The sequence below is a fragment of the Mercenaria mercenaria genome, chromosome 15, assembly GCF_021730395.1.
Source record: "Mercenaria mercenaria strain notata chromosome 15, MADL_Memer_1, whole genome shotgun sequence".
In the NCBI taxonomy this organism is placed as follows: Eukaryota; Metazoa; Mollusca; class Bivalvia; order Venerida; family Veneridae; genus Mercenaria; species Mercenaria mercenaria.
The window spans coordinates 25,107,603-25,120,633 of NC_069375.1; the positions used below are offsets into that span (position 1 = coordinate 25,107,603).

The following is a 13,031-nucleotide window of genomic DNA, read 5'->3' on the forward strand; positions in this document are numbered from 1 at the left end:
CCGTACGTGCCACACGGCACTTAAACAGACTGTTGTGTTAGCTCATTAAGTTTGTAAGAAAAGCCAGTGTCAAAATATTTTTTAGGCACAACCCGGTCTGTCTGTCTGCGCTATGATCAAACTTCTACGGGCGCAGAGCAAACCCCCTTTAACAATGTTACCAAGTTCTATGAACGCTCCTAATATTTGTGTCTTCCATTTGAAAGCATAAACCGATTGAATGTGACCTTCAGATAAATATTGTTCGCAATTATCATCAAGTTTGCGTATTTCGAAGATGTATTTTATCTTTAAATGACACCAGGAATAGATATATCGGGAATGAATTGACGTAATTTCAACCTTCTCTGCCATAGAAATGGGGAGCTTTATGTGTCTTTAATTAATTAGTGGAATTGAAATCGATTGCAAATTGATATCAAGTAGATGTTATCAGGCATATAAACGTCATCAGCGTATTCATGCAATGGCGTTTTTTTTTTCAAATATTAATTGAACAAAATGTAATTTAGTATTACACTTTTACATTACTTTTTTCAAAATATTTCAAAAGAGTAGAAAGGACATTCACCCTCCCAAAATAAATACTTGAGTCTATCGTATGTACAAATTGATATAGATAACTAAAATAAAACATTAACCTTTTGATAACATACGTATGACATTTGTACGGCGATGACAGGTAGTGAGTACACGTAATTTGGTTGTTGTGACTGCTGGTCATGTGTTGTTTTTATGGACCTGACCCCTCAACCTTCAGGCGACCTTGACGTTTGAAATTCAGTGAACATTCACGACTTTGACATTCGCTACTTAAAATAAATCTGTTGTGTACAGTGAAGGTCAAATGGGTTACTGACCCCCAGTCTCGCAGTCCGGGCCTTATAGAATTGTTTTCTTTTGCTGATACACAAATTATTTCAAAATCCTCCTAGATACGTGATGTATGACCATCCTCTACATTTTTCACAGAATGCCATAATGTGTGCCTAAGTCATTTTGAAATACCATATATGTACTGTCCTATGATTCAAGTGCCCGTGCACTTGCATCTTTTATTTTTAATTTATATAGTATATAGATGTTTTAATGTAATGTCTGTATACATGTTCTTGTGTAAAATTACATGTTTTAGTTTTTAATACCTACATGTTGTAGTGTAATGGTTCCTTAGCTGCTGCAGGTATGAATTATAAATAATAAACTTTTTTTCTTTCTACTAAACTGGCACGTTTTTCTTAATTATTAGTAATTGGATTTTGAATCTAGTATGTACTTGTATATATCTATATGATTTAAACATGCTCTGGTTGAGAATGCTGTGATGGGTTGGGGAAGGAAGGAGATGGGGTGAGGAAGAAAGGGATTGCCATAACAGCAAGACAGACCAAGTCCATGCATGCATTCAACAAAGGACATCAAAATTTATATTTGAACGAGATTTCTTTGTCAATTACGAACAGGTGTGAAATTTTTTTATCCAATTGCCATGGAGATTCCTAACTATTTTATTTCCCGAGGATATTCACACCTGCCGGTCCTGATGCACGCTGTCACAACCTTTCTTTTATTGATTTATAGTTTAACGGTCAACAACCGTCTGTGTATCGATTTTAAGCCAGAGGTGATGGTGTATACAAATATGGTAACCATGACACGGGTTGGTCCTTAACTTGTCGCCATGGAAATCCAATAAACAAATAGTCTTTTTAAATGATGTATATCGTATAATATCGGTACTCTACAAAGGAGTCTCTATGTTATGAACTCGCTATATACTAGGGATTATCTACTATTGAACATAAAACTTATATAAAACTCTCGCGGTTTGTGCCCACAGTTTCAAGGATAGTTCAATCCCAGTAGTCATTTCTGTACCAAGTAACATCATCAAAGTAACTTTCCCCTAACCACAAAAAAGAACTGTTTCATACTTGAGTGTGTTGGTTCACACAGTGGAAAGTTTTTTGTCACTATAAAGATTTCGCTAGACTAAGGTTTCGCGGACTGAGACCGGGTGCATAATGCTTTACGACTGCGCCTGATGATTCGAACAGCATGTAATGTATCATGATCCCCTGCTGAAGCTTAGTTAGTCTGACAAGTATCTCTACGCAGCACTATCTTGTAGCATTATTTTGCCGGTCTCCTCATCTACTTCTGCACAACATTTACCGTACGTGTGTAAACGGAACTAGTGTTATACTGCTGCAGAGGGGCGTGTTGTGGTCTAATGGTAAAGATGTTGGTTATTGTACCAGGTCTTAGGTTTGAACCCTGTTTGGCCAAAAATGAAACTTCACCAAAAATATAACTCCAGTCATGGCTTTTCACGTGTAGGAAGCAGACTCGAATATGGTTAAAATAAGTTTCAAGGACTTATGTCTGTCTCTTCAATGAATCAGTGCCCAACTGCATGCCTAATTTTAAGACTACAGTCAAGTTAATTTTGAGCTGTGCAGCAACTATAAAACTGCTCAAGCGTTCTTGGACATTAGACCACAAATACATTGTATATCATTTCTACACTGTGGATGGACAACTTGTTATCAATGATAACTTTCATCACTGCCTATACAGCTGACTAAGTGCAAGGCACTGAATTAGGCTAGGACCAGCCACTCATTCTAACAAACAATAAACGAACATTAGTGTTTTAATGTTTTTTATTTTCATTATTTTTTCAACTTTTTTATCTTTCATCATCAATAAATATATCGAATTTATGTACAATCAATAATTCATAAATATCCAAATTGTCTTTTACACGTTTTTCATCTTCACTAATAATGATATAACTAACATGTTTACTACATTTAATACACACGTACGCGAACACTCTTCCAGTTTCACATTAATCAACAATGTACCACATACATTAATCAAAAATGTACCACATACATTTCTCAACATAAACTCATCATATGATAGAATTTCACAATCACGAGACTGGCCAATTAATGCTTGACTCCTATTTAAATGAAACTGCATTTTGAAAGTATTTCATAAAAGTATTTCATAATCACCAGACTGGTCATTTATGAATGACCAAAAATGATTTCTCTAGATAAGTAATGACCATCCTACCACATGTCTACTAATACAGTCATTTCCCCTTCAGAAGTTTTTAGCTAGTTGTGCATTTCAATAATTAAAGGAAGTGGTTCGGCACGCCCTGATTTAGAACAAAGACCTATGTTTACACTCCTTAACCCAACACGCCTCTATAAATAACTTCTTTACACAAAGCGCACTTGTTTACCGTTTTAGTAACATTTATCAACCCACATTATAATCGGATCAGTCCTGATCATACGTTCAGACTTCAGTACAACAATCGATAAAGAATTTCTTCGGTAAACAAAATTATACAATGAAATCCATGGCTACGTAAACACGTCATGATTTAGCAAAAATTTAATATATTGATTCACGCCCCGATGATCCGATGATAGGGTAAAAGTAGGCCACGAATTAGTAGCGTTGTAGGTGCATTATCAATTACTTAACTGGATACAAAAAATAACCATCACACGCCTAGCTTCGGTTAATAATTAATTGATAACAACAAAAAAAATCGAGATCTGTTAAGTGCTATTTTTGTAACTTGAAAGTTGATAAACAGCGCTGTAAACTTTTGAGCAAAGTGTTCCTGTACAGGTCACACAGAATTGATTGACGTACAAAGAAATAATATAGGTCACGAGCGGTTACACCCAAACATTTGCTATTATTCATACAGGTAAACAGGTGTGTACACGTACTACTTTTAACATATTTAAATAAACTCTAAACCTATGAATGTTGACAGACAATGGTAAATGTTTTCATTGTAAAATTACGTCATGAATAAATTAATATTCGGAGATGACATAAACTAATGTCACCTTTATTGTCAACTATGATCGATCTATTAGCTGTCTTAAATTAAAACGATATGCATATTGTCAAACAAATGTTGAGATTAATACAATTACCTATTCATAGGCAACGTATATTTAAAAAACAACATCAGTATGAACCTCGCTGTAACAAGAAAGTCTTATAACTTATAAGACACAAAGATATAAAAGTAAACCCCAATTATGATAATATGAATAAAATAGAACTGATAAAAATTATGCATTTCTTTGTAAATGATATAGATCTACCATAAAAGTTGCTTAAATTGTTAAAATGTTTTTCCAACTGATTATATAAGAAAACATTCGTTGATCATTATCTTTAAGTCTTAATGCGTCTGTAATGAAAACTGATTCACAGGTGATGTCATGGATAAATAGCAAAGATAAGATCATCTCGAATGATAAAAAATCAATTCGATCATCACACTTTCAATTATAAAAATAAATACAATGTGATTGCACCATTTTGAAAAAACACATACTGGTAACTGATTTCATAACATAAAACATGTCCCAGTTACTATTTATACTGCCAACGCTATCGCCGTATGAAGAGCGACATTGTCCTTGATCTGGGTCCCGCAACTAATGTCCTTTAAAACGTACTGGTGTCCGCTCAAAGATCTGTCCGCACTAACATAAACATTGATATGTCCCGTACTCTGCTGCTGTTTTGTATCATTGTCCTTGCATAATCCATTAAATCCGGTACTGAAAATGTCAACCAAACTTTTCACCTGGGACGATTCTGTAGTCTGCATTTTTTCATAATTGTCACCCGAGTCACTTTCATATTCGCTATCATCTGAGTCACTATTCTCATAATCATCTTCAAATCGGGGCTTCTTTGGTTCAGTCACTGAATCACAGTCAACAAAAGATCGTCTCCTTTTGCCCCCGGTGCACCTGCACGAGGATAATTGGCTGACGTAATTTGTGTTTCCATTGTGCCGAGATAACGGTAACTTGCCAATAACGACTGGTGTATTGTTTGATATGTCTCGAGGACTGGATTTCTTATCGGTAGCATCAGATTTGTCACATAATGCGTTTTCAACGTTATCCACACGACTTTCTTTGACTGGAACAATATTTTCCTTATCAAACACTTCGTAGTTATTTTTCTCGGGACGTTCCCCATGGGGTACCTCAGTATCGTTAGCTTTGTTACAGTCCGTGACCCCACGCGATTGACAGGATGTATCCATTGTTTTCTCCTCTAGTTTTTCACTTGGAGTTTCCACAATCATTTTAGCTGCTGCTTCGCGTTCAGCCTGAGCTCGTTTGTTAGCCAACAAAGTTTGGAAATTATCCATCATGTATGTTGTTCTTGCCTTATGTAAAACACTCGCTACAAGTAAGTTCTTATGTAAATTAATCCCACCACGCTGCTGTCGGGACATTGCTATTTTCCCGAGGGACAGAGCTATCAATCGTTGTGCCTCAGTTGAAGAACTCATTGTTATTCTGCTATCCAAATGTTACAAACAACAAATAAAGTCCGACAAGATGTTTTCAAATATATAAATCCTAATAACTAATATCGATAAACAAGATAAGCCGCGAGCGTGAAGTTACTCGTGGCGTGTCGAATACTACAATGACGATTGATAGTAAAGCATTGACTTTTCAATAACTGACGTCAGAGTGAAAAACTTCAACCAATCAAAATCGGCAATCTTTACTGCGTCATCATGAGCGATAATAAATGACCAATCGGTAGTAATGTGTCAAAATATCTGGGTTATTTTCCGCGTGATACTATAAGTTATTAATAGATTTGACCCGCCAAATAAAGGAGAAGCGTGTAGTCATAGTACCGTGAGAGTTGTGGGATATTGAGTCACGGTACATTCAGTAGAATACCACGTGATCAGAAATTATGGAAAACTTGTCTGTTCGAGTTTAACGCTATCGTTGGCAATAAAAACGCTTTGTTTAGATACAGACAAAGAATTTTTGATTGTCAATCGATTTTCAAATCGATTCTAACGGTTTCTATTTATTTGTTTGGGCGTTTTATGCAGATGTGCGGATACTTGTTGAACAGGAAACAAAGATGCAGTCGGAGCAGACGATCCAACGGTAAATTAGGCCGGGGAAGGGAGTAACTGAGCAACCTTCCGAGACTAAAAATAAATGGCTAAGAATGTAGAGAATGTCTGATTAATTGGCTCTGTGCGTGATTAACACATGTATCAATTTCCGCGGCTGCAAATAGTTACTGTAGGTAGATAAAAGTGGGCTAGATAGATTTTGATAAAAATGCCTACAGTGGAAGGAAAAAGTAAATATTCGACAGTGTATTGCTCTATCTAAAAAGTTAATGACCTGTATGTCGTGGCCTTTAAGATATCGAATAAAACGTTGTTTGAAGGTGCGTTCGGGCATTTAACTGTGTTAAAATATTTATTTAGATTATATTTCATCTAACATAAAGACATCAGTGTAATTTGTATGACGCAAAAAAATTTCAACCGTGTGCAATCATGAATATTATATTGTTGTGGTTAAAATGCCATGGTTATTAGTGCGTCTCATCCAGATTTTATATATATGAGAAATAAAATTACATTTTTCAAAATTCCCCAATGCTGCAGAATTTCTTTTTCGAAACTTGCATTTTTTAAATTGTTTGTTAATCATGATTTAATATGAACAGAGATGACATACAGTTGGATGACGATTAGCCTGTTGCTGACCATTGTTTATAGAAGCAACTCCGTCGTATTTTTATTATTTACAAGGAGACTTCTTGAAACCAGAGTTTTTTAATGTAGCTCAGCATTTTGTTAAAATATCAATTTAAAGCATAACAATGTGAACATGTAAATTATTCGTCCGCGGAAAGGAAGCAGTCAGTGAACATATATATTCATATAGGGAAACAAACAACGCTTAAACATGTTAAAGTAGAATGATCTATTTATAGCCCCTGATCTCTGCTATTGTGGTATTGTGGTATGTTATCCAGAAATCTGTTTTCTTCCTGAAAATACCCAGGATTTAATTCAGTTTTAGGACAAATTACGTCAAGAACCTAAATATAGATTTTGGAAAACTGTTCGTGCTAAATTTAACATTCGGAAAAGTTTAAAAATAGACTTTAGTGAATTCCAGTTATCTGGATAACTTCATAATATGTTGAACAATGTCATGTATACATCAAATTTTATGAATTTAATATATTCTTTGGAGTTGCAGGAGTGGGATACTCACTTCCCGTGGCTCGCCTCTCACCTTTGTCGACTGGCTGCGCCTTGGCATAAATAAACACAGACACCTTTTGATAGCATGTATAAACTGGTAGTAAATCATGGAACGGAATGTTCTGCTGTTGTTATATATTCTGGTTCTTTAGGATTATGGAGAACATTCAATATTCCGTTTAAGTCAGTGCTAAGGGGTGTGTTGGGTGTTGTCTCTTAAACAGACTCAGTGAAACCGAGTTTGCCATTATGTTCCATGGTTGCGGTAGATGCTTCATACATTTTTTGTTTTCAACAAGACTGAGATGCAATAGGCCTATATCTGATAAATTTTAAGAGATTAGATTATCAAAACTTAAATATTTAGATGCAATAGATTCTATTATCTGTAACAGGTTTCATCTGAGGCTATGCTGATTTCAAAAAAGATATTTTTTTAAGATAGCCCCAGCATTAATTTCAACGTACTAATTTATTTGTTGTAATTTATAAAAAATTTAGGTGCATGCAACGTGTTTTTCAGCAAAGAAATTTATTGAGAGTTAAAATATAAGAAGAAAAACAAAATTAGACACATATTGTAAAGAGTTATTTAAAGGTGTTTAATCAGATTTTGGTCAAGTAAATCTTAGTGATTAATTCATGTGTGCTGGAGGTATTTTTAAAATTTGATTTTCGTATCCTGATTGCACAATCTGTTTTACGAGCCGACCATTTCAGTGATATTCTTTGGGGAGAGAGGAAGGGGGGAAGTGGGCTAAGATTTTGTTGAAAAACAAATCTTGACTTTGATTTTGCTTGAAAAAAAAATATTCTGGCTTCCAACATGTTAAAAAAATTCTGACCCCCAATTCACTGAAAAAAATTCTGGCTTCAGGTCAAATTATTTTTTTCTATTACCCTGAATTAAAGCAATATTATTTGCCTTTTATATTTAATATTTTATAATTATATAATAAGGTTACTTTATATATCATAACATAACACTTTTTCTTCATAAGTAATTTTGACTGCAATATGTGATACTGATAATTTTGGTACATATTAAAGCAGTATTCTATACTGTATACATAAGTGTAAGAGCAGGGGGTAGGGGATGGGAGCTCCATCTTTTGAGAATATATATATTTCCTTCCTACTTAAATGACATTACATACCTCTTCTTTTGTTAGACAGAGGTCTATATTTTTCTGAAAGACCTCTTTGAATTAAAGAATTCTCGTGCAGAGGTCCAGCTGTTCTGACCCAGACCTGAGCACGTGAAAAAGTGATGAAATAGCATCTGTCACGATCACCTAATAAATAGTCAGTGGTAAATACACGGATTTTCGAGAAAAACGTGCATTATTGTATTAACATTTCTTGTTATTGAATGCACCTTACATATAATATGCATGATAAATCCTAATTTCAACATAAAGCTGTGAAAGATCATAGGAAAAGATATGTATTTGAAATCAAAATAATAAGTCAAAATGAAGAATAACCGCTCTACCACTGAGGCAGACAAAAATGTTACACAATTCACCATTTTCCAGCCATTATTTTCAGTTGAATCAATTTGAACAATTGAACATTAAGCAACACAGATTTTAACAAGCAAATTGGTATCCCCCGCAAATTAGTTTGTGGTGAGGAATGGCAAAGAAATACATCCGGCTAATAGTTAAGGATGTTACTAAGAAGCAAATAATTTCATTAGTCAGGATCAGTTTAACAGAAAACAGATGTTTTAAAAGTACATGATAAATGTATGTTAAGTTGATCCCGACTAATGAAATTATTTTGAATGGAATTATAATTACTGTAATAGGCTTTGTACCCTCTCCCCACCTCGTTCCTCCGCCCAGTCACCCCAACCACCCCGATCATGCACCGCACCCCATCATTTTTTTTTTTTTCATTTTATTTCTATCAGTTTAAAACAAATTTAAACCTTCCATGAATATTTATCAATATAAGTTGTTCTAAAAGCAACTTCGCATGTTGATAAATATACATGGAACGTTTAAGGTAAAGAAATGTTCGGTGCCCCGGGAGGGGGAAGAGGAGTGAACAGGGCGTTTGGGTGTCCGGGTGTGGGTACACAACTTCACATGTTGATGATAAATGTTTATGGAAAAAAATGAAAGAAGTTTAATGAAATTCTACCAATTGGTTAGTTTGTTTATGTACAAATGTGTGGTCTTTTTAACAGTTAAAGGACAATAACTCTGAAGTTACTAAAATTTGTCACAGGTTATGAAGCAGAAATTGCCATATTTATAGTATCCTATATAGTTAACACTAGAACCTACTAAGGGTCATGACTCTCCGTGGTGTTACTTGGGCAGTCTGACTGAAACTTGACGGACCCCATTTCCCTATAATGGTGAACATGTACATTGTATATGAAGTTTTATTTAAATATTCCAAACCACTTCCTAGATATGGCCCCGGTCGGACGGATTTGTGTTGTCTTTGTCAAATTATATCAAGTTTCTTCATGGACGTTTTAGAAGAAGAAGAAGAAGGTTTTATTTCAGATTCAATAGGCCATAGGCCCATGTGAACATATACATGAATTACAATTACATAACAATAGCAAGTCACGTGACAAAAATTGTGTTGATATAAACCAGCTTTAAAAAGTGCATGTATAAACACAACGTTCTGCTCAAAATAAATAGCAACGGGACATTCTTAACTAGCAAAAGTAAGAAAGATTAAGGGCTCAACTGATCGTCAAGTAATTTACTGTATGCGGAGAAGGTGTCATTTCTTATTTTGTTTTGACTAGCTGAGTATGAGATTATATCAACACAAATTTACATATTTGTACAACATATGAATATACAATACTGCATCGCTATCTTACACATATATCGTACTCAACATATGTAGAGACAAGGTATAATGACAAAATATATATTGTGCCATTTAAAGTGTTTCTAATTTCAAACGATTTAAATATGTATATACTTAAACGCTTAATTACATTTTCATTTTTACACTGAAACAATTGTTTCAATTTAAACATACTTGGTCTAATCCAAAAGTACCTGTTGATGTATTGTTTACGTAAATCGTAAAAGGATGAACATTCTAAAATGAAGTGAAACTAATCTTCAAGTTTATCACAAACTGTGCATTTTCTATCTGCTAATGGAATACTTCTTGGTCTATGCCACCTGCCAGACTCAATCTTAAGGTTGTGAGAGGAAACAACTAACCTGCTGAACGCTATCCTAAATTTCTGTACGTTTAAACATTTTAGAAAAAATTGAAAATCAAAATCAATAATCTCCCTGAAGAAAATTGCTCGAGTTGAATTTTCTAAACGATCGTGCCATAACTGAAGACTATTGTCATGGAGGCGTTGCTTGAAAATATGTAGGAAAACATCGAAATTACCAGCTCCCTGTGCAAGCCATACATCATGGAATCCCATTGAAGACAGTAAGTCTCGGACTAAAGTAACCCAGGAAGTCTTATTTGGATGTATATCTGCATCAGCCATTAACATGTTATATACAATTTTATTATACTTATTATCACTGTTACATATAAGTTTAAACCAATATCTAATAATTCTAATGTATCTATGATTAATAAGACTAAATCTTCCTAAGATACCATATACAAAATCGTTCTGTGTTGTGCGCTTAACTTTTAAAACTCGTTTACAATACAAAGTATGTACTCGTTCTATGTTAACAGCATTATGAAATCCCCAAATTTCACAAGAGTAGTTAAGAATTGGTAAAACGAGTTTATCAAACAATTCTAGTCTGTGATTAACAGAAACATTTGAAAAATTCAGTAAGTATCTATTTAATTTGAAAATCGCCTTCTGTGCTTTACTAGCCAACGTAATTTGGGTTTCGCTAAATGATCCACCTTGTGTAAATACTATACCAAGATACGAGAAAGACTTAACTATTTCAATCTGTTCATTATCAAAAACAAAATTCAAGTTCCTCGGTAACATTCCCGATTTTCTGAAAACAATAACTTTAGTTTTCTTAACATTGATTTTCAGTTTCCATCTGTAACAATATTCTTGAAGTAAATCTAATCCTTTTTGTAGTCCGTCTGCTGTTTCAGAGAAGATGACAATGTCGTCGGCATATAGCAAAAGAAATAATTTTGTCATATATGTATCTACACCCTCGAAATTGTTCAAAATGAGATATTCTTCAATATCATTCAAAAACATAGAAAAAAGAAAAGGCGACAAACATTCACCTTGACGTACACCAAGCATACATGTAAATTCATTACTAAGTTTATTATTATATTTCACACGAGATTTCAGACCAGTGTACATACTTTTAATAACAGTTAACATCTTACCTCGAACACCAATTTTAATCAGCTTATACCATAAATTATTTCTTTCTACATAATCAAATGCTTTACTAAAATCAATAAAACTACAGTACAGCTTCTTTCCATTGTTGATAATATGAGTTATAAGACCATGCAATACAAAAATATTATCTGTGGTACCATGCGTAAAAAATTCATTTAATAAATTATCGGGGCCCGCACTCTTTCCAGTCTTTAGCTCCTTAATGGCAGATGTGATTTCGACATTACTTAAAGGTACATCAAGCTCATTGAACATAACATGAAATTCATTATTAAGAAAACGTTCATTAAAGTACAAAACGTCTTCATCAGGATTAAAAAAGTGATCGTCAGGATTATTTACAGCTTTGAAATATATTTCAAAATCAGACAATGGTATATTTGGATCTTTCACATGTGAGGCAGCTTTTAACAACTTCCAGTACAATTTGGCGTTTGTTTGACGATAAGTTTCAAGCTTTCGTGTACGTTCATCGTCGTATTTTCTTTTAGCAAATTTCAAAGCTGCTTTATAATCTGAGCGTGATTTAGACAGCAAAACTCTGTTTTCGTCAGTTTTACAATTTCTATAGCGATTTAAAAACACATAAAATTCATTTCTTTTTACTTCACAATTATCATCAAACCATGCTTTATTGTTTTGTGATGTAACATTATAAAAGTTTTTATTATTTTTTTTCTTAAACAATTTATCAGTTACACTATTCATAATACTTCCAAAATCGTTCAAACTTGATTCAATGTCAACACAATTTTCAGCTCGTCCAGTATTCAAAATCAGATCGTTTAGCTTTTCAGTTACAACTGTATCATTTAAAGCATTAACATAATCATCTTTTAGTACACTATTCCACACATATTTACTGTCTAGCGTTAAATAATCACTATCATCAGATCCATTTTCATGCTGACGAATAACAATGTTTTCATAAGCAAATTCAATAACACAGTGATCTGATAACGGATTGGGGTCATGGACTGTAAAGGATGTAATGTAAGGATACAATGATTCGGATACAATAATATAATCAACTAGACTAGAAATAGTTTTGACAATGTCTTTTGGTGTTTTGTGACCAAAATGTGCATAATTTTCTCTACAAAAATAAAAGTAAGAGGTTTCATGTTGTCTACCGATATCGAAGTACTGTTTTGGTAGGCAGGCGATTATTTTCTTGCATAAACCTTTCAGGTAATATTTCATGTATGTATTCTGTGTCAGGAAAATCTTTCTGTCTCCAAGTTCATTATATAGATCTAGTGCCTGCGATACAATTTCGTCAGATCGTAACCGCTGGACATTTTGAGAAGGAATGACGGTATATCGGCCTTTCTCTGTAGGAAAGACCTCGTACTCAGTCGATATCCTATACACACTGTCTTTTTTTTTTTTAATTATGGCCCTTTCTTAATTACACAGTGTGAATAATGAAGAAATCTGGTGAGTTAAACTCCTCATTGACATTATATAACTTAAACCTAAACTAATATACAACAAAATTTTCTGCGGAGTGTTGAAACCCCCTTAGAATTCAAGATTTGGCATGCGCAAATTGCAAAATTG

The 13,031-nt window shown here is 33.9% G+C and overlaps 2 protein-coding genes across 4 annotated transcripts in view; both read right to left on the bottom strand.

Moving 5' to 3' along the window:
- The window catches only part of LOC123549171 (otolin-1-like), an 80,658-nt gene that overhangs the window by 38,820 nt on the left and 28,807 nt on the right, over nucleotides 1-13,031 (bottom strand). The window lies entirely within an intron of this gene.
- LOC123549199 (immediate early response gene 5-like protein) lies at nucleotides 2,649-5,515 on the bottom strand. The gene has a single exon (XM_045337089.2). It carries the CDS (start codon nucleotides 5,363-5,365, stop codon nucleotides 4,430-4,432), a length of 936 nt encoding a protein of 311 aa, XP_045193024.1. The 5' UTR covers nucleotides 5,366-5,515; the 3' UTR covers nucleotides 2,649-4,429.

Bases quoted from the DNA above. Each gene is read 5' to 3' on its own strand.
- LOC123549199 (XM_045337089.2), bottom strand. From the start codon at position 5,365: ATGAGTTCTTCAACTGAGGCACAACGATTGATAGCTCTGTCCCTCGGG.